At 35.6% G+C, this 23684-nt stretch overlaps 1 protein-coding gene across 1 annotated transcript in view; it reads right to left on the bottom strand.

Annotated features, from left to right (window-relative positions):
• Window positions 1–204: 204 nt before the first annotated feature.
• The window catches only part of LOC136033198 (trimethylguanosine synthase-like), a 44384-nt gene continuing 20904 nt past the window's right edge, over window positions 205–23684 (bottom strand). Inside the window, exons 4-8 of the mRNA XM_065713907.1 lie at window positions 14016–14556; window positions 9239–9527; window positions 6791–6922; window positions 4348–4640; window positions 205–434 (exon numbers count right to left, since the gene is read on the bottom strand). Of these exons, the coding sequence (XP_065569979.1) occupies window positions 303–434; window positions 4348–4640; window positions 6791–6922; window positions 9239–9527; window positions 14016–14556 (1387 nt within the window). The 3' untranslated portion in view covers window positions 205–302. The remainder of the gene's footprint in view (window positions 435–4347; window positions 4641–6790; window positions 6923–9238; window positions 9528–14015; window positions 14557–23684) is intronic.

Here is a 23684-nt window from a genome sequence, read left to right as displayed (position 1 = left end):
TTTGATGGTAAAATTATTTTTCGAAATCACTCTTATTTCTATAGAATATCTTTCGGAATATAAAAAACAGTAAGAGCCATTTTTAACATAAAATATAAAAAAACTGACCAAATCAATTTGACTTCTAATAAAAAAAAAACGAACATCTATTTGAATTGCTTGATGGTCTTAAGACTATAATTATAATTGTGGTCGGAAAGAAAATAAATGAGACCTTCTTTACTTTTTTGAAAAATTCAAATCATCCTATAAAATCATATACAAGATTAACAGTAAAAAAGACTGTTACACATTAAGCAAGTTCACTCCGTCTTTGTGTCAATTTGGTGATGTTTGATGAGCTCACCCAAATACACAGTAATAGTCTTGATCTTCTTGCCAAGCCAATTTTGCTCAATCTCGATACGGTTTCCAGGGCTAGCCAGCTGAATAACCTGACAAAGAGAAAATAGAAAATTAAAAGAGAAAAAGAAAAGAGAAAAGACTTGAAAAAGAGAAACTTAAAGTACAAAGGAGATTGAAAAGGAAAAATAATTGCTAGAATTAAGCAGAATAAATCACTTGAAAAATTTGTAAATGATCAGTCCTTCTTGCTCATATTTCTCGTGGATAAATCCCAAGCAATACCCCAGATCCAAGCTGAATTGAAAGACAGTTTCACTGATCAGTGCGGGAACAATGGACTTCAAATTAATGTCAATAAATCAGAAGTGGTGCATTTTAATCTGCTTAAAAGGGACGTAGTTTGTCCTGAACCCTGGTTCCCTACCAATTCAACTGCAATTATTCTTAGTGTGACTTTCAGTACTGACTGTTCTTTCAGCTGCCATGTTTCTAACCTTGTGAAAAGGGGCAACTATACCGCAAGTATCGAACTGTTTAAAGAAATGACAGGTAAATTAAGTGTTCCTGCCTAACAGTAGCCAAAATAAAAATTTCACAAGAACGGACAGAAGGTAGATAATAAAAATGTAAAGAACAAATTTTGGCAAAAATAACAGTTTTGAAAAAACTGCCAAACAAGTTTTTTTTTTTTTTTTTTTTTTTTTTTTTTTTTTTTTTTTTTTTTTTTTTTTAGTGTTTGTGCTGTTGCATTGGTGATTTCTTTTTTCATGATATTGAAGTCTCAAATCACACCTCTCTTTTACGCGTCACAATCTCATATATGCACTCAGAATCAGCCTCTTTGGAAAAAATACCTGATATCTAAAAGATTCAGGCTGTCTCTATACCTCTACAAGGAGAGAATAGGAGAAAGACCTTCCTCCTAGACATCATTCCAGGGCAGGGACTGCATATAAAATCATGCTCGACTATGTCTGCTATCGTAAGGGTTATATTGAGAATTTTCTCAACAAGTCTGAATGAGTTGGTCTAATAAAATTTGATTAAAATCACATGAATGCATCTAAGAAACCTTCTAGAAAAATCTTTTCTTTCTCTTTTAAAGGCTTAACACTGTGAATCAATGGCTACAGTGTTGCATTAGACAACCTGATTTGTTATGAAGTTGATATGATATGCTTTGATATGAAGTTGAATTGTCCTGTTGGAAGTTAAAAACATGTGCTTTTCTTTATTTTTATTTACTTTTGTATTTCGTTTGTGCCTCCCTTTTTTTCTTCAGGTAAAAAGTGTATTTTCAAAATATTGAAAGATTCTGAAAATAAACATTGTTGTTTGTAGATTCCATGTCTAATCTTCTTGTTGTTTGTAGTTCCATTTCTAAGGTAACAGAAATAGCGTAAACAGATAAATAAGACACAAACAAACAAGGTATACAGTAGTAAGTATATTATCAATGTTCACGGAAATAATTTCATAGAGATTGTCCTCTATATACAGCAGCTTTATGGACAGTCTTCTATGAGTCTGGTCTATTTGTATGTCTTTGAAATTTTATCCATAACCCAAAATCTTGTTATAATCTCTACCAGATATCCAACTCAAGATGACTGTTGCGACCAGGTTGAAACGTTCTAAAGGTAGTAAGCTGATCCCAATGTTGAGTGTGGTTGAGGGGTTCTGTACAGTCTTCCTGAGTCCGCCTCAAATGAAACCTCTAGAGTAGGGTTCTCTGAGATGCTGAATCTGACGGTGTGATTTTCATTGAGAAATTCAGGGCTTTTTTCAAAAATCAGGTAAATTTTCTAACGTAATAAAAAAAAGTGTAATAAGATAAATAAGACACAAATAAACAAAATTTTATATTTTAAAAACAACACCCTAAAGAACAGATGAACACATCTTCTCTTTTGTCAGTTGATGTCATTTTAGCACATTTTATTGAACTATCGGTTTTCTCTACGAGCTTCCTAGTAGTAAACAACTGATCTACCAAGCAAGACAGCCCCCTAATAATGTAACGCATATTATAAGAAAAATAAATTTTAACACTTTATTTAAATAATCAATCTTTATTAATTTAAATCACCATAAATTAACCAATTTTATAAAATATTATATAATTAGTTTATTTTAATTTATTAATCGTTTTAATTTAATTTATTATGATATTTATTTTCTTTATTTATCTAAATAAACAAAAATACCATATTTAATAATAACAAAATAATAACCGTATAATAATAAGAAGAATGTTGAGGCACATGGTCCCTTGGCAAGCAGTTAAAAACAGGACCCAGCTAGGACCTTTCACATCTAGTGTTAAAGAGCAACAAAATGAAATGTTTCCATAATTTTTTTCTATGGAAAACTACACAGCCATCTTAAAATAGTCTCTCATTTCGATTTTCGAAAAAAAATCGCTAGTTAGTCAATTATTGGGTGCTTTTCCTAGTCTAATGTTCCATATTCTACAGTTTATTTGCGCATTTAATTTATAACGCCTGTTTTAACCGTGATCAAAAGTTACAACGGGTCGGCTCTGAGGAGCAGGCCACTCAGTTAGGTACACCTTTTAGGTATTTGTTGAATATACATATGAGTTTTTTATACCTGTATACACGTACCTGGAGGCTTCGTCTATAGTGAAATTTGAAGCAATATTTTGTCCTAGGTTCTATTTTCTGCTTAGTTACAGCAACCTTAAACACCCCTTTAATAGGGGTGATTCCCTCTCTCTTCGAAAGGGCACCAAGAGGAGCCCCTTGGCCACAGAGGACCCATTTAAGGGCACAGCCTCAATCTAAAGCGACACGTCAAAGATCGTGCCACAGTATAATGCTAGGTTCCAACAGGAGTGAAATTTTGCTTCGAAAGCTGGATCCAACATCGCTCGACCAAACGAGTGTCTTCATGAGGGTGAATATCTCTTTTGCTTCTATTTTGGGCCAAATTTAAAATTTTCGTTTCTATGGATGTGAGCTTTGTGTTTACAATGAACACGAGTGTCCTACTTATATACTGACAACAATGTTCTCTAGATGTTTTCATAGATAAGTATTCAAGCAATCATTTTCTTTATTTTATGAGAAGATTCATTATTCAAATTTCACTTGAAATCATATATAATAATCAGACATGGCTGTCTTTCCATGGCAAAATTTACAATCTCCTATCCGAACTTAGCTCAAATCGTACTCATAATGCTTTCTTATTCGACTTACGACCATAGTTGCTGACATTTGATTCGCTAGCCGGTGGCTTGGAAGAAAGCGAGTAAATCTTGCTTTTCGCTAATGTAATTCAATACCGTAAAAAAAAAAAAAAAAACAGTGACACCAGAAAAAAAACTTCTGTATTCAAAAAGCTAGTTTTAACTAGAGTTGGAACCGGACTTCCAGAGATTCATAGCTTTTTTTTATTGTTTTTATTCTGACTGCTACTCCATCAGTAGGGGTATGAATTCTCAAGTCTCTGGGAGAGTGTATTTGTGGCTCTTCAATTCGTACGCACCAAACTTAAATTCTTGTGATCCGAAAATAATTCAACACTGTTTTTTTATAGCTTAATACTTAAATTAGTGTTTTATTACTATCAAGTAAAAAAAAAATTATTTTTACAGCAACCATTTAACAAAACAAAATATTGAATAGGAGTAGGGAAGTTTATTGAAATTTTTAACAAAACTGACTTAAGTGCAGTTATGCTCCGTAGAAATAAATTTACTTGGAAGTGGAATAACGAAATTTGAGGGAGCATAATTTAAAAAAATGAGCCTCCAAAATAGACTGATCAAACAGAAAACATGAGACGTTATAGGGAAGTAGTAAATATCTCAAGGTTTGAGGGAGGCAACAGCTTAAAGTCACCTACCATTATACGCACCTAATCCGAATCCAGCTCTATAGCTTCCATAGCCTTCATCCCTAAAGCAAAAAGAAAAATCATTTCTGACTCTATGCCGTAGTGACAACACTGCTTGCTGGTAAACATTTCACTTACCTGTTTAATATCAGAATTTCTCGGTAAATACACTGCAATGTTTTCCGTAATCTTCCTTGAGTGTTCCACGGCTGAAAATACATCAACTGGCATTTTCCTGATATCAAATAGCTTATTTTTCAAATATGCGGGCCCACCCCAAGGAGGGCTCAGGAAGACAGCATCAGCTTGTAAACTACTAGAAAGCTTGAAAAAATCACCAGTAATAAACTCAATTCTATCTTCGACTCCATAGACTGCTGCATTTTTTCGTGCCATTTCGATCTTCACAGGATCTATATCGATAGCTATCACTGAAAAAAGAGAAATGAGTGTATCGTTCCCAAAGTACTGCTATTTATACAACTTAAACTTGAAATAAAATTTTGCGGGCTGAACAATGGTCTGCACAGCGCAGGTACCGATCTCACGATTTACCACCTTTGACCAGGAGTGCAATGCATTGTTAGGAGCAAATCATCAGATACTTGCTGTATTTTTCACCCAGATTTCTCTAGGTACCCCGTTTTGAGCTAGGTCGACTTTAGCTGAGCTTACACAGCCATACCGCCGACCCTCGTTCCAAACCAAATAGCCAGCAACACCAGAACTCAGACCCCTTTCCTCACAGACAAAGGATTTCAAATTTAGCGCGCAAACCACTCGGCTGGGACAACTCAGGGGAAGTAGGTATATTTATACAGTCCACCTTTAAACCTTACAATGGTGATTCAGGTCTTTTTCCCATGGGATTTTCGAATCTTCATTACCTTGACCAGTTCATATCTTGAAAACAGGTGATTTTGGGTGGTAATTTCTTCTTTTCTTCTTTTACAGCAATTTAACCATGGTTCACATAGTTGCAGATTTTGCGCAAAACAGATTGTTTTTGCCAAGATCTTATCTGCAATGTATTTGTTATGATAGATCTCCAGCTATCGGGGAGAACAAAGAATAATTCTTTTAGTATTTGTATAATTATTAATACACAGAAATGAGGTCCCTTCTATTCTCAAATAGGTAACGACTTTGAAAAATTCTCTTAAAACCTTAATTTTGTAAATATGTTTTACGTATGAATGGGCGTCAAAGTGGTGGTCATGTCGAACCTATGGTCCTACAGGAGCGGGAGAGGATACATTCATGACATCATGCAAAATTCCCATTAAAAATTGATTTTCATTAATCAGTATAACTTAGGAGAATATATATAATGAAAACAGAAATCACCAATGCAACAGCACAAAAAAAAAGACAGATGGAGAAAAGGAAGACTGTTTTAATACATTATTAATTAATATAGATCAGTACTTGAATGAGGCCTCAACCCTACTCATCCATACAACTACATATGTCAAGCAGCATAGCCATGCAAAATCAACCATAAAGAATAATCTATGGGCAGGCAGTGGTGTCGTAAGTAAGTATAAGTGGTCATTTACCAAATATTAAAAACAGTAAAAAAAAGACAAATAATTCAGAGGTAAAAACCCAACACAAGGGCTCATCAGGAGAATAAACACTTGCCTATAGGGTTGCCGGGCCCCGGCACTCGGCACCCAGTAGGCTACTATATATGGATTCTCATTGTCGCTTGTCTCCTAACCGCAAACAATTTGAGACAATTTGCTTTCTTTTCATTTTGTGGCCTTTTCAAAGATATTTGATTATTAAAGCAAGTCCGATTTCTAACAACGATATCTACTAAGCCTTAAAATTTTTGGCCTTTTTTGATTTGTTGTAATCCCTAGATAAAATATATACAAAAATTTTTCAACTATCAGTTTTTTGCTCTTCACGCAAGTTAATGTCTTTTCATACTGTCTCTTTTCAAAGATATTTAATTATTAAAGCAAGTCCATTTTATAACAACGAATATAAATGCAAATATTTTTGCAATTACCAGTTTTTTCTCTTTACGCAATTTAATGTCTTTTCATAATGATGTCTGGTCGAAGATATTTGACTCTTGATTTTTAAGGTTTTTTAATTGTTGTAAACCCTTGTCAAAATATCGAATCATCATTTGTAATAATTGCGAATTTTGTTTTTTGACCTTCCTACTGACATCATGTAACTGGTTGCGTTCAAACCTGTAAGCTTAATCACTTAACGAATGGATTTTACCTAACAAAAGAGTATATATATATATATATATATATATATATATATATATATATATATATATATATATATATATATATATATATATATATATATATATATATATATATATATATATATATATATATATATATATATATATATATATATATATATATATATATATATATATATATATATATATATATATATATATATATATATATATATATATGCAGCCTAAACCACACAGCTATTTTACTATTTTAAGGTTCCCTCAAATATTCCGGCCTTATCAGAAAAAAATGGAAAAAAGAAAAAGAAAATAATCTCTAATCTTTTCTCGTCTTCATTTTCTAACCTCTTTCACAAGTCGTTGCCAGTTGAATTGCATTTCCACCGGCACCACAAAATGCGTCAATAACCAAGTCACACCGACACCGTTCAGCAATATGTTCTGCTATGACTTCAAAAGTTGTTGAGTACCATGCTTCTGAAAAAGAAAAATAAAAGAAAAAAAAAATACGATGAAAAACAACACTAAAATTATATTCTGATTGACTGAATAGTTATCGTGCCAAATCGACTTCGCCTGTAAATAAAAAATTGAAGCAAGACCGTATCCAGGATTTTTGTTCGGAGGGGGGGGGGGGGTGTGCAAAAAATTAAATACCATATTGAAAAATTAAAATATCATTAGATACAAAAATCTTTCCTATTTTATGTCTATTCATACCTGAAATTCATTTTCTTCTTTTGGTTATTTCAATGCTTTCAGGGCAGTACCACATTTTGATCAGTGTTGCCAAGTGAGCCAATAAATATAAATAGGCAAAAATAGCTTGGAAATAAGGGCCGAAATATTCATTCTAATTTGTTTCCCACTGTCTTGAGAAATTCCCTATTGTTCTTCTTGTTTTTGGTGTTTGATAATACTAACAATCTATTGATTCCTAAAGAACAATTCACCTTCAAAGGAAAGTTACACCTCCTCCTCCTTCAGCTGCTTGGCATAATATGTTTTCACCTTATTTTGATGATTTCTATCCACGATTATCTTTTTTAATATTCTGAGCCTGCTACTACCAAAAACTAAATAACTGTATATGGAGGCTTGTTTAATTAAAAATTTAATCCCTAGTATTTCCCAATTTTACTGATATATACGTAGGGTTATGTAGTTCCCATTTAACCAATGCAAAGGATCAAATTTAATTTTTAGAGTGATTGGTACTTTAAAAGACATGTCTTAGATATTCTGGGTAACAGATATACGGAAATTTGAACAAGCAATATACGCATTCATACGCTTTCAGTTCCTTTTTATTCTTTTGGAAATTCTAATTCAAGATTCTGCTCTAATTATAAGTGTGGAAAATATTTTTTTTAAAAACTAAAGCTTATCTCACTTAGTAAGGACGGTTCTTATTCCAAATTTAGTTTAACGTTAAAAATTCCATCGCCTATCACACAAAGACCTTTATGAGAAAACACCTGTGCCTTTTCAGTTTCTTAGGAAACTCGCAAAAATGTCAAGATAGAAGAAAAATTTCCGCTACTGCTCTATCATAACATTCATTGTATTTGGTCGCATGTCAGTCACTTTTCTTTAGGCAGTCTTCACTATCGAAAATTTCTCCTTTATTGGCCAACTAGTTGGACATCAAGAAAAAGGAAGGAAAGAGGTTTTGAAAAAAAAAAAAATTTAGGTACATAATCAAAATTCATCCAGCCTGGCGGGGAAATTTAGGCCTTCAGACTTTCCCCAAACTTTTAGACTATCCAAGGTTAGGCTTGGGATAGGCATCAATCTTAGCATGTCCATCAGCAGCCTGTGACTTTCTGTAAGGCTACAATTGATTTCTAGAATGGAAAGAAAAAAAAAACACAAAAAACGGACAAAAAAATGTTGAAAAAAAGACTTGGACGTTGCACAGTTTATAGATCGTAGCGTCACCAAATTTGAATGCCAAAAGAGCTTTTAAAAAGGCAAGCATAACTTCGAAATGTTAGATGGCACGCAATAAGTTTCTGTTGAGACAAAAGAAAGATATGAAAGCGTGAACGTCCCTACAGGCACATTCCCATAGGTGCTTGGCAAGGCGGTTTAAGGCAATCAATGTTTGTTTCACTTTCACACAAAAACTAATTGGTCAAAGGGTGTGTTTATAATTTAGCGATATTTTACGCTGAGATTCCATTGGACAAGACGCTGGTACAACCATGATTATTGCGATTCCCACTGGAATATCTAAAACCATAATTTCAGACATTCCAGTGGGAATCAAAAGAACCATAATTGCGGCAGTATTTTGTCCGATATAGTATGCTCGGCGTAAAACATCACACAACTACCAGCCCGCCTTTTGACCGATTATCTTATCTTTTTTTAAAGATATTTTCTTAGATATTTTGTCTAAGATATTTTTTTATGCCTAGAACATTGTCAGGAGTCCATTTTCGTCTTAATTTTGATATTGCAGAGGAAAAATACAGTACTTGCTGCTTCAAGTGTCTGGCACCTGATTTACCTTCTTTTTAATTGGTCATAATTATGCCCACTACTGCAGCCACTGCAGTAAGTTGTGGAAGAACCTACTTCTGATAATAAAACTCCCTGCTGTATGAAGAAGAAGCACTTCCTAAAATGAGGACCCAGCTTATGAAATCAGGGCAACTGAGACTGGGTAGTCCCTTTGGTAATAAGAACAGTATAAATAAGACCTTTGTCGTTTCTTTACAAAGGCTTAAATTATACGGTTCTTACTTGCACTGAAATTTATTAACCTTTGTCTTATCGGAACCTTACCTCTGTCTAATACAATTCCTTCGTCAAACTTTGCGAAAATTCTATACCTCTGCTGCCAATATTTCAAACATTCAGGCTCAGCTTTCATCCATTCTGGCATCCCTTCGTCGAGGAGTTCCTCTTCTTCAACAAAGAGAATGGAAGAATCACCTTTCATGGCCTCTAATTCTGCTTCCACTGATTCAAGATCTTCCTTATTGATAACTAAGTTACTCTGGCTCATAAGATCAATCTCTTGAGCGTTGTTGATCCATTCTGTTTCTTCAATTGAAGATAAAAATTGTTTTGCCTGGAAATTTACAATTAAAATTAACATATTACTTAAGATCTAAAATAAAGGAAACAAGATTGTGGGAGGGATAGGGAAATAAATAACAGAAATAATTCTTCCTATAAATGTCATGAAGAAACTTTCTAGTCACCTTTGTTAAAATTTTGACCCTATACAACTTCAAAAGCAAGATTTTCTATAGCTTATATCACGAACATTAGTTTAAACCATTAAACAGATGACAAGGCATCTTTTTACTTATAAATTTTATTTCATTCCTGAAATAAATTATTTATTTCATTCCATACTGAAGATTATTACCATACTGGTATTATTTCATTCCATACTGAAGATTCAAATAGCCTTCAGATTCAGAATATTCAGAATCAAAAAGCCTTTCTGTCAAAGATTCAAACAAAGCTGGAAGACCAAGAAATTCAGAAATGGTGGAATGACCTTAGCCAGTCGGAAAGCTTAAGTTCTTACTATAGGGTGAAATAAAATTATGGTGAAGAGTTATATTTTAAATTAGGGATTCCAAAAGAATCCCTGAGGTCTTGGATGCAGGTGCGAGCAAACTTGTCTCCCTCTTCACAGTATTTGGAAAAATAGGTGTCACCCGGAAACGCGGTATACTTGTCCAATTTGCGGTGATTGATGGGCTAGACCATTTTCTTTTCAGGTGTCAGGGGCTAAATGAGCTAAGAGGGAGCTTTCTTAGGGTGGATGGTCGTGAGCCCCTCCTTGGAACTTTGAAGTCGACGTCGAAAATAAATATAGTAGCAGTGGCAAATTTTGTCCGGAAGGGTCTTGTTATTCGAAAGTCGATTGTTACATAATTTAGTTTGTTTGTTGTTATATATATATATATATATATACGGCCTGAAAAATGGCTTTAAATAAAGTCATTCATTCATTCATTCAATACTCTTGAAGGGAAAAAAAATAATGACAAATACAATAATCTGTTTCATACCTAAACACATGAGTAAGAAGGAGGTGGGTAAGACGAGAGGGACCAACTTCCTGCATGGGGGGGGGGTATACTAACATACAGCAGTACCCAGCCAGGAAGTTTCCAAATAGCTGTCCTTGGAAACTTCAAAGAATATACTAGGATAAGAATGAAAACTAACACGACTGAAAAAATTCCATTTACACAACTGATACTTAAAAAAGAAAAACAGGATCATATTCTGGAGTATGGTGGGCAACAGTTACAAACTAATAAACTCATTCAAATAAACTGAGTGCCTTACATGAAAAAGTAGAGGAAATGTAGGGGAAAACCTCCACTTACAGAATTGTCAATCCTACCCTGTGGCTGTTGATCTTTTTTTTTTATTATGCATGGCTTAATTTAAAAAAAAGCAAAAAAAACTGCCAAACAATATTGAGAAAAAAGTAAGATCGTAGGGTATGCTTAAGCACTCGACTTCCCCTCCCACAACAACACAAGAACAAGATTATTGAACAAAACAAAAAAAAATATGGATTAACATTTTAATATACACATTCTGATGTTTATTCCTTAAAGGATTACCAATTTAGATTTATAAAAAATAGAAAAATGAGAACGATTTTTTTATTTTTTTTTTCAGTAAAGTATAAATTATATTCTAGTCCTCAGAAGGCATGGCGGGCGTCAGGCCTGCCTGTCTTAGTCTCTGCTTGTTTTTTAGTTTCACATGGTTATCTATTGTAGTTTCTCTTCATTTTGGGGTTCGTAGTAGTCGTAGTAGTTGCAGTGGCCGTCACCGCTCAAAATTTCCCTGTGAAATTCCCTCAGATTATTTTGTCCACATTCAAAATTGAGCTGCCAAAGAGAAAGTAAGACAAATAACAAGAACTCCGTAAATAGATTACGGAGAATTTCACCAAGACTTCCTCCTCGTGGAAGATTATACCCGTGGAGCACCCCCCCCCCCAAAAAAAATATTATATTTTCCAATAATGAATACTATGTACAAACGATGAACACATTTCATAAGATACAGCTCTTTTCCCAGGGCTTTCGAGGGTCATGTCATTTCCAGGGGTATATTTATTAGGTCTTTCAACTTTGGTGAGCAAAGTGACAGTCTCAAAATTTTTATCGGAAGTTATTGGGGAAAAATGGGGCGTGGGAAAGGGAACTAGTTGCCCTCCAATTTTTCGGTCACTTAAAACAGGCACTAGAACTTTTCATTCGGTTCGACCGAGTTTAGGAATAGGTTCGACCTATTCCGGTCTTCAACGACCATTAGTTCAATAAAATCATCCCTGAAAAAAAGACACAATACACACGCAGTCATGATCTTTCTTCTGGCAAAAACCACAAAATCACACATTTTTGCAGATAAGGGTTCTCCAAGGGTTCTCTGATATGCTGAATCTGGTGATGTGATTTTCATTAAGATAGCTAGACTTTTTGGGGGTGTTTTTCCCCTTTTTAGAAAACCAGGCAACTATTTTCAGGCTCGTAGCTTTCGATGGGTAGCGTTAAACGTAATGAATTTTGTATATCTGGGATAAAAATTCATGTAGTAATTTTCCATGAAAATTCCTTTTTTAAACGGTTTCGGTTACTATTGGGTCGAGGCACTCCTTGCTTACAGTTCGTTACCACGAACTAGTTCATGTAGTTAACACACAAATTGTTTGCAACTTCAGTCGATTAAATTAATTCACTTGAAGCTTCATTAGTTTATAGGCAGTAATGTACAGTTATACAACAACTATTAGGGAGACAGGCCAATTCATCATTCCTGCGGGTGGGAGGAAGACCTGAGCTTCAAAAATAAGCTTCAGCTTGAGCTTAGGTCCGAATTTTCTAACTTTCATACAGAGGTCTTTCTGATAAGTATAGAGAAGGAGGGGTAAGACTTTAATTTTTGGCCAGACTTTGAACTAAGATTCAAAAATATCCATTTAGTCTAGGCCAGTGCAAAAGATACTAAGCTACAAGACATAGATTTTGCAGTAGTAGAAGCAAGTTGAACAGCTTGGGGCTTGTTAACTGACAAACGATAAAAACCGTAAGGAAGAAAGAAACGAGGATAATTTGTGACAAATTCAGGCTTGTTTGCTACGTGCTTGCATTAAGAACTTAGAAAAGCCTTCCAAGACATGGCAGAAGCGACGGGGGGTCATGAACTTCATTTTACAAGTCGGCCAAGTTCACGAACAAAAAATAGAGTGCATAAAGCCATTTGGAAAATGTTCTAGGAAACTTGAAACTCAGATCATATGAATGATAGACTTACTTACTGAAAAGAATGTGCATACCTCCTGCAAAATAGTAGAGGAAACTTTAGGTTAGTTTTGTAATACACGTCATAATAAAATAATAGTAACACGTCATAATAATAAAACGTCATAACAGGAATGCCACCATTCCTCTGCATACAGGTAATTTATAAGTCATCCAGACTAACAATAAAGGTCCAAGCCCTACTCTAAGAAAGATCCCCAGACCGCAATCATCCCCTTCCCCGAACAAGTCAGACCTCTGAGCACCTATTACATGAACGAAAGACTGGATATTCCTAAGAATTTATGTCCATACCATAAATTAGCCGTGAAGGTTTTTGGTTAGTTTCGTTATATACGTCACATGCAACCATTCCTGTGCATATAGGAAATTTATAAGTCATCCAAATTAATAATAAGGGTCCAACCCCTACTCTAAGAAAGATCTCCTGGCCGCAATCATCCCCTTCCCTGAACAAGTGAGACCTCTGAGCACCTATGATATGAATGATAGACTGGATATTCCTAAGAATTTATGTCCATACCATAAACTAGCCATGAAGTTTTTTGGTTAGTTTTGTTATATACGTAAGATACAGCGATTCCTGTGCATGTGTGGAATTTGTAATTTTTACCAACAAATAATACAGATTAATATTTTTAGAATCGGTTTCAAGTTTTTAATAACCATCAAACTGATATTTAAATCAAGAAGCTGATATTTTTTTCACAATTTTATTTATTCGCTCGATGAAAACTGATATTTTTAAAACAAATGTACGCATAAAAAAAGATATAAGTTAAATAAATTGTATTTTGAAGACAGTACGGCCTGGTAGGCTACGCTAAAAACACACGGTATAAACGTACATCAGGGATATCTACTCTTACCAATTCCTATCACAATGAGAACACTTATATGAAACACTACATTTACTTAATAAACTAGGATTTTCTTATAATAAACATAATTCCAGAAAACTCACTATTCTACACATAAAATGTATTGGCGAATATTTAAGATATCTAGAAGTATAAGCTCGGTTTTTCCGAATAAAAAAAGCTATATGGCTTCCCCATATGAAAAAATTAGCCTTATACAGAAATTTAATTACAAGTGTTTTTTGTTTTGGGCGATATTTCTTATAAATTAATAGAAATGTCTTGCAGACATTACGAACTTTAAAACACTTTAAGTCACATAGAGATAGAACTAATCAAACTTAACCCCAACTCCCCCTCCTCCCTCAAAAAAAAGAGAAACGGTGTACTAACCTTGGCCAAGATGCCATCAGCACTATCTCCTATTTTTTCAATTTTTGGCTTCTTCTTCTTCCTCCTTGATTGCTTATTTCTACTGAAAGATAGATGCCTTTTTGTTGGTATTTCCTCAGGTGGACTGCAGGAGAACCCTTCGTTTTCTAAAAATTCTATAACCGATTCAGTGTCACTAATTTCCCCATTTTCTTTGTCTTTTTCTTCACTACTATCTTTACTAGGCTCTGCTGTAATGGTTTGTTCACTTTGGCAAGCTTCATGTAAATATTCTCCATTGTCTTTAAGGGCTTCTTCATGCTTAGTAGTTTCATTATGTTCGTGTCCTTTACCATTTCTCTCATAGTTTGAGCTATCTACAGTCTCTTCCAAATTTCTAGCATTGCTAGTTCTAGTTTCTTCTTCTGTTTCTAGCTTTTCAATTCCCCTACTTTCGTCAATTCTAGTTTCATCCTCTCCTTCTTTGCTGTCAGTTTCAATATTTGTAATAGCTTCACGTTTTTTTTCACCTTCCTTTTCTCTAATTTCAACCCGATGCGTACTAAATTTGAAAAAGAAAGAGTCTATCAATCAATCAATTTACTCAATCAATAGATTAACAGCAAAAACACTTCTGCATAGTCGCCCCCCTAAGGCTTAATGGCGGGAAAAATGCAAGGATTCCCAAAACAAGAGAAGAAGAAGAAAATAGAAAAAAATATATCAACCTGAAAAACAAACAAACCAAAAACCACAAACTGGGCATAGGACTACTGCATGAATTAAAGTTATTTCAAATTGGATATTTGAAACCAAGCCACTAAAGACGTCGCACAAAACAAATGTAGTTAAACATTTTGACCGCACAAAACGCAGTGACGACGTGACTATTGCTGGTTATTAATTAAAAAAAAACTTTTTCCACAAAATAAGTTTTTCAAAGAAAAGTAAAGAGCTCCATTAAACCAAAAACGAGCAAAAAAAAAAAATCAAATAATCTACCGTAATAATAAGCGTAAAACTGCCTTTTGCAACTATGCCTGACAAAATTAGTTACGCAAATATCACTAATTTAAGTTACGTGGAAGAATCTTTCCATGGAGAAATTTCTCGTGGGGGAAGGGAATTTTCCATGAAGGGGGAGCTGGATTTCTCGACATTATTTAAAAAGCGATCAGCAATTAAATAAAAAAAAACTAGTTTTTTTTCAACTGAAAGTAAGAAACAACATTAAAACTTGAAAGGGACAGAAAATATTACGTATATCTTTTAAAGATCTTTTCTATCATTCATTTCAGTCATTTGAGAATTGCTCAACTTGTGATTTTCATTTTCATAAAAATGGTATCGACCTCTTTGGCCCTTTTGTTACAATGCCTTAAAAAACTAGTTCCGCAAATATCACTGGTTTAAGTTACCTGGGAGAATCTTTCCATGGAGAAATACTTCGAGGGAGAAGGAATTTTCCATGGAGGGGGAGCTGGATTTCCCGACATTATTTAAAAACGATCATCAATTGAATAAAAAACAAGTTTTTTCAACTGAAAGTAAGAAACAAAATTAAAGCTTGAAACGAACAGAAAATATTACGTATATGAGATGGGTTGCCTCTCCTCAGTAGCTCGCTCTCTTACGCTTATCTTTCTTTATTAACTTTTAAAAGAGGCTTTTATTCTACTTAAATAGCCTTTGTGATTCAGGAGTGATTCTTAACTAACTGAAACAAAAATATACGTTTTAATTATTCATGTACGGTGAGCCGAATTCAAAGCCTGCTTTAATTCAAAAACGTTCAGAAACTAAATAAAAAACAAGTTCTTTTTTTAAGTGAAAGTAATTATTCGGTATATGAAAGGGGCTATTCCCTCCTCAACACCCCCTCTTTACGTTAAAGTTTTTATTGTTTTAAAAAGTAAAGTCGTGACAAAGAGTCAAACTTTAGCGTAAAGAGCGGGGCGTTGAAGAGGGGACAGACCTTTTCATATAGATAATAATTTCTGCTCGTTTTAAGTCTTTATGTTGCTCCTTACTTTCAGTTAAAAAAAAAAGTTTTTTCAAATTTAAGTACAATAAATAACCGGGTCAAACTCAAAACGAGCAAAAATTAACAGGAGTAGGGCTCAAAACCCCTATACCTTCCCAAAGTCAGAACATAATTTGCATTTTAATGAAAAAAAAATGAATGTGCATTGTCAGTTTAATAAACACGTGCTGACATTTATTCCTTAAAATGTTAATAATATTTGTTTTATCTAAGTTACAAAAGTGAAAACATTAAAACTTTTTACCAGAAGTGGCAGTAGGACAAGAGATAATAGTAGTTACCTTAGCTTTAGTAGCAGTTATAGTAGTACCGGTAATAATAGTAGTAGCAGTAGTAGTTGTTGTAGGAGTAGAAACAGTAGCATTATGATGCGAATATTGTCTTTTGGTTAGCGCAATATCTCCAACAACAAGCGTTTTAAGTTTTAATTTCACGCGCGAAACTGTCCTGAAATACTGCTGATATGCCCTATTGACAACCCGCATAAGGATGGCAGGTTGTCATCCGTACGACAAAAATTAGCAGAAATATTCTCTGAAAATTTCCCCTTCATACCCTCACACAAGCAGTGCAACTACTCTAGGCTACTTAATACAATTAGCCGTTGCTTTGACATTGTCAAATTGCTCTTTTAATAAACTGTATATTCATATACTTCTTGAAATTTTTATCTTAATACTCTTAACCTTACAAGTAGTTGCGATAGAACTAGAAGTTGGACAATGGTAGTAGTATGCTCAATTGATCTTTCCTTTTAAGTATTCTCTGAGAGTTCCAATTTGATAAACAAACTAATTCTTAAAATACACCATTTTGAAAATATAAATGCACATAGTATGTTTTGTTAGTTCGAATTTGCCATCAATATTCACTCAAATTTTACCTTCATAGACTCGATTTAATAGTACTATTATCATAGTATTTTCGGTGGTAATAGAAGTAGTTACAGTGTTAGTTTTGTATTAGTAGCAGTAGTAGCAGTAGTAGCAGTAATAGCAGCAGTATTAATAGCGGTAGTACCATGTGCATATTGCCTTTTGGTCAATTGAACATGGTTTTCATGATGCCCCAGAAGTTTCACCTTGACATGTTAAGGCGTTCCAACAATATTATTGATGTGTGCTTTTTGACACCCTTTTCACCTTAATACTCTGAGCCTTACAAGTTGTTGCAGTTGAAGTAGTTTAGTAGCAGTAGTAATATAAGTATAAGTAGCAGTTGTATTAGTGCTAGTAGTGACACGCAGATATTACCTTTTTGTCAACTTATCTTCCCCATTAAGTATTCTCCGAACTTTCCAACTTAATACCCAAATAAATCCATGAGATACGCCCTTTTGACAGTCTGCATGTGCATAGTGTGTTGCGATTTAATTCAAATAACCCCTCAATATTCTCTCAAATTTTCACCTTCATACGTGTAGCCTTAATTGTACTAGTACCATAGTAGTAGTGGTAGTAGTAGGAACAGTAGCAGCAGTAATAGTGCATTATTATTAGCAGTAACAGTAGTAGCAGCAATATTATTGGCGGTAGCAGCAGGTACATTTTGCCTTTTGGTCTACTGATCATCCCACTAATGATGCCCCTGAAGTTTCCTCTTGACATGATAAGCCATTCCAAAAATATTGCTGATTCGCCCGTATCAGCAATCTGTATACACATAGTATGTTTTGATTTAATTCAACTTTCCCCTCAACGTTTACTCAGATATTTGTTTCAATATCCTCAGCCTTGGTAGTACTCGCTACAGAAGTAATAGTAGTAATAGTACTCGTTGTAACAGTAGAAGCAGTAGTAGTTTTGACAGTAGTAGCGTGCAAATGCTGCCTTTTTGGTCAATTGATCATCTCTCTTATCATTTCCAGAAAATCCCAAATTAATATTCTCAGTCATTCCTGAGTTACACCCTTTTGACAACTCGTATACACATAACGTGTTTCGATTTAGTTCAACACTCTCCTCAACATTCCCTCGAAGATTCATCTTAATGCTCTTGGTATTTTGGGAAAGCAATTCAAACATGCATACCTTTTCTCAATAACATATACTATATGTAAAAAATAAAAAAATTGCGTAACTTATTACCCTTGCCCTGAGGCCTCACGGGGGGGGGTTGACATACCCAAACGCATAATTACTGAACCTTTTAACAATTTTTAAATAAACTGATGGTTCAAAACTTCGTTTGTATGTTTTTTTGGGAAGTGATAGGCGTTGGGGGGTCGCTTTCTCTCAAATCAGTAGCTGACCTAGTTGACCACCTAGGGATTACTAGTTGACATCCTAGAGATCACTTTTGACTTCTATAGGGGAACTAGAACTTCCAATTTCAACGAAATGAGCCACGTCTAATGTTTATACACCCATCCTTTCCATAAGAACCGTAAATGCCCCATTGGCAAAACTTATAACCCTCACCTGAGTTGAATGCATCTCAGGAACTCACGAAGTGTGTCTGTGGGGAGGAGAGGGTAGCTGTTCTCTGATCACTCGGACTCTTAAAAAGTGCACTAGAAATTCTGATTACCAAAACAATGAGTCCCATCCGAAGTAAATACGACCATATAAAAGCCTTATATGCCCCCAGGGATTAACTTACAACCCTTGCCCTGAGAGCTGTGGGAGGGGAGGTGTCTTCCTCTTAGACATAATTTACGGTCCCTTCAACTATAATGAACAAAATTGCTATCTCTAAATTTTAACTGGATTTCTTTAAGGAAATGATGAGCGGGGAGGGGCAGTTACACTCAAAACACTTTTGACTCTTCAAAAGGGCACTATAACTTCCAATTTTAAACCAAATGAACCCCATCTGAAGTTTATTACAACCACTCATTCCATTAGAACCTTATATGTCCCCAGGGCATGACTTACAGCCCTATCCCCAGGGCACTAGGGGGGGGGGGTTGTGTCAACCCTAGAGGCATTGTTCCAATAACTGACTCTGCAATCCGTGAATATGGCCGCTGGATTGCCAAATATGATATCCCAGAGGTTTCGATGAACGTTTCTCTTGAGCAAAGGGTGTGTGCTTTCAGTGAAAAATTGTACTCCAAGTACCTCGAGATATTTCCAACAAAGGTATTTCCAGATGTTTCCGAGATATTTCCAACCTTATATGCTGCCAAGGCACAATTTACAACCTTTGTCCAGAGGGCTTTGGAGGGTTGTCACCCTCAAAGACAGAATTCCCAGACCTTTCAACTACGCTGAACAAAATGGCTATCTCAAAATTATGATCAGAAGTGTTTGGGGAGATGATGGGCATGGGAGGGGGGGGTAGTTGCCCTCCAATCACTTTCGACTATGAAAAGGGGCACTAGCCCTTCCAATTTCCAGTCGAATGAGCCATTCTCGAAATTCCTACGACAATTACTTCGATACGAAAGCCGTGGTCTAAACAAAAAACGATAACAAAACATTGTGCCAACATTGCTCTTTACTTACGCAGCACTATTGCGCTGCCTATGGCTATGGCTGGATTACATTTATTATATTATAGTAAGATCATATATTATACATGTATACTATATTATACATGTATACTATATTATACATATTAACACAATATGTAATTATATCATATTTTGTAGAGTATCACGTGTGCGGCTTTATAATTACATATTATGTTCATACATTATATTTACATATTGCAAAACTGTAGCTTTACATTTCTCTTCGTCTTCTTTTCTCTAATTTCAAAACGACACACTCTAAATTGAAAAGAAATTGAAAAATATAACTATTTAAAACTAGAGGCTTCACATATTAGGAAGAGAAAGGACAGTAGACTCCCAGAGCCTTTCTATCGCTCAGCAAAAAATAAACGACAACCTAATCTTTTTATTTTATAAATTTTTACTGGCCTGTTTTGAATTTCAGAAAACTAAATCAATAAAAAAGATGAAAATTTAAATTGAAATCAGCCTCAATCTCGACCTTAGTCCTCGACGTCAATCTCTTTTAAAGACATAGGATCATTTGGGGGATTGTGTAATTATATTCTTTGTGTAATTATGATAAATCTTATCTTGTTTTACTCACTGGATAGTAACTCCATAAAATGCAGAATGAAATTCTGCATTCTTCTATGAATCTTCAATAGTTCGCAACAGTTTTCACATGGAGCTTTAGTGGATCAGTGCAGCCCCTCATAAATTCTTGCGTATGCTCTTCAGGAGGAAAAAAACAGCTAAGGCCTCGGTTCAGAGTGGGAGTACCTGTGGCTGCAGGTACTTATACTCTGCTTGGTAATACAGCAGCCGGGCTCTAATTTCCGCGTTGCATGGTTGAACAACGGGCTTGTTACCTGTCCTTGTAACCAAAAAAAGCAACAGAAGCAGGTTCGTATCCAGTATTTTTTGTGGGGGGAGGGGGGTACAAAAGCGTTTTTTAGAAGGGTTACAAAACTTTAAAATACTCATTAAAAAAAATTTTATATTCATTTTTGTTATGCTTTTTTACGAGTCGGGCAAATGTTTTTTTTGAGGGGGGGGGGGGAATCAAATGGTCGAAACAAAAATGTTTGGGGGGAGTCCGGTAAATTTTGAGCTTTAGTGGATCAGTGCTGCCCCTCATAAATTTTTGCGTATGCTCTTCTTAATTGATGACTTTAGACTTTAACACAAATTCGAATAAATTATCATTGGTCCTAAATTCATTTTAAAATTCTTTTAAATTCAACACTTCAGGCTTTAGCAAAATTTTAAATACAGGTTAGAAGTTACTCATTTTTCTTTTTTAGTTATGCAAATTTGCTACGGAAGTTTACATGACTTGCCAGTCGGTAAAACCTTACAAACCTGTAATACTACTACTCCAAATAACAATAAATTACTTTAAAAGAAAACGGAGTTAGATTTTTCAGGAGTAGAACGCACATGATTGGCTAATTCGGCCAATACACCAACATTTATAAGTTAGCTAAAAAGAGACACTATATTAAGCGTATTAAGACACGATTTTTTGGTGTTTGCCAATGACGAAGAAGAGGCATATGGTCACTTCTCTAATAGTAGGGGAAAGATACGGAAAAAAATGGTCGAACCAGGAAAAAATTGGTACAGAAATCATTTTTGCACAACTGTGTTCAGAAAAGGGAGCTCTACAACATATCAAAAATCTAAATCTCCATCCCGTTGCGAAATTCCCTTTTTTTCACGTTTTTTGCGCCTATTTTTTAGATATTTCCAGAATCCGAGAATGAGGAACCGTGAAAAGAAAAGTAGTTTATTGATGGTTTCCCTTTTAAGAAACGATTGTTTTTGTGCTCTTTTATTAGACAGAAACATCACGTTAATCATTTAATTCTTTTTTATGTTTTGTTTTTGTTTTTGTATGAAGTAAAAAAAAAAAAAAAAAAAAAAGCGACACACGATTACGGGGTATTTTTCGAAGAGGAGCACGAATTTTTCGGTTCTGAATGAGGGTTTTCGTTGTAACATTCACCGACAGCTCACTTATTCCCAGTTCTCTTTTTTAGATGGCTGAGACCGCAGTTTTATGTCCCCTTTGTGAACGTTCAATAGACACCTCAGAATCGTCGGTACTGGCAGAAAAAGGAGCTACGGCGACCAATGAAGCTAGCAAAACGAGAGGTACCAGTATCTCTGTCGGGAACCAAGTCCATGTTGCTTGCAGAAAGACTTTCACAAACAAAATATACCTGTCGAAAATTGAGAATGAGAGACGACGAACCGTGCAAGAAAAGACGGAAGCAGAAAAAGTGGTACTCCGATCACGGACTCCAAGTTTCAACTTCCAAGAGTGTTGCTTTTTCTGCACTACAAGGATAAATCTCCACACTACCCACAGAAAAGGACACGAGTGGTACAAGGTTCGGACTAAAGACTTTGAAGAGAGTATAAAGGCAGTGTGCAAAAGCCGTGATGATGATTGGTCAAATAACGTTTTCCGACGAATATGTGCAGTGTCAGACCTGCACGCAGTTGACGCCATTTATCACGCAGCCTGTTCTTCTATGTTTCGATTAAATAAGAGCCTTCCAGCCAGATTTGCGACGCAAGAACTTTTTGGAATACTCAAAGATACTGAGCCAGATAAAAAACGTCCAAAAAGGGGGAGGCCAGGTCACGGTGAAAGATATCAGGCGTTTTTGAAGCTGGCTACTTTTTTCGAAGAAAATGACGAAGAACAGTATACAGTCAGTGAACTTGTTGTTAAAATGGGAGAGCTTTTGAATGGGACAGACCTTGAACCGTACTGTAACAAGTACTTGAAGAGCAAGCTTCTGGAATATTTCAGTGACCAGCTAGTATTTGCAACCATTGACGGTAAGGCTGACGTGGTGACATTCAAAGAAAAAGCATCAGCGATACTCCAGAATTTTTATTACTTGGACAAAACCGATAACGAAGAGAGTGAGAAAATCAAGCTTATTAGAGCAGCAGCAAAGATTATCAAAAGTGATATCAAAGGACTGCCAGCACAGAAGGAATCGTATATGACCGCAAAGCAGATTTCTTCTGGAGAACAGCTGGAAGGCTCTCTACCTGATAGCCTAATGGTGTTCTTAGATGAAATATTCGTTGGAACCGATATTTCCTTCAAAGTACTTGCTATTGGCAATTCCATCGTTCAAAAAGCTCGCCCGCGTGCCCTCATTTGTCCACTGCAACTAGGATTAGCAGTGCAACTGGATCACCATTTCAAGTCCAGATTTCTTATTGACACTTTACACAGCCATGGATTCTGCTCCTCCTATGCTGAAGTCCAGAATTTAAACGCTGTGCATCAGTCCATGATGAATCTAGCCTTGCAGGAGTTACCTCCGCACATGCTGTGCAGCATGTAGCTGATAATGCAGATCACGATGTTTGCACGATGGACGGAAGAAACACTTTGCGAAGGATGGGTCTGCTAGCAACAGTCACGCCTCCTCTCATTAACAGCCGATCGCCCATTCCGAGAGTTGAAGTTTCATTAGATGAAGTAGTCCAAAAAGGAAAAATTCCCATGCACCCTTACCGCTTAAGTGAGACAGTGCTTTCAAAGGTGCAATATGAGAAAATCCCTGGCAAAAATGTCAACGACCCGTATGCCTCACTCGATCAGCTCTGGTTAGCTACCGGGTTCCTGAATGTCCCAAGGCCGAGCTGAAATGGATTCATGCAGTCAGTTTTCTCTAACCAAATACATCATGAAACGGGAAACCTTCGCAGCAAGGCAAGCGTCTTGTTTTTGCCCATGATTGACCTCCCGTCTAGCAACGAATCCTGCCTTTACTCAACCTTGCGCTTTGTAGCTTCGCAAGGCAGAACCTACGGATTCACACCCGTTCTTACATTTGACCAGCCGCTCTGGTGGAAGTCTATGAAGATCCTCATGTCCGACACGACGAATGAGCTGAGTAGTATTGTTCTCAAGTTAGGCGGTTTTCATTTGATGATGAGTTTCGTTGGATGCATAGGACACCTCATGGAAGGTTCTGGTCTGAAAGAGGTTCTGGAATTGTTATACGTGACTGGTGCAGTGCTGCACATTCTTTCTGGAAAAGCGATTTCTAGAGATGTTCGAGCTCACATTCTCGTGAGCTCGGCCATATATGCTCATCTCCTCGAAGAAGAGCAAGCGACTTTGACGTCTCTAGACATGTCTACTGTCTTCGCTAACGTACTGAATGGA

This window comes from Artemia franciscana, chromosome 11 (genome assembly GCF_032884065.1).
Source record: "Artemia franciscana chromosome 11, ASM3288406v1, whole genome shotgun sequence".
Lineage (NCBI taxonomy): Eukaryota > Metazoa > Arthropoda > Branchiopoda > Anostraca > Artemiidae > Artemia > Artemia franciscana.
The sequence above is the reverse complement of the archived record's forward strand: the minus strand, read 5'-3'. Positions and strand labels throughout refer to the sequence as shown.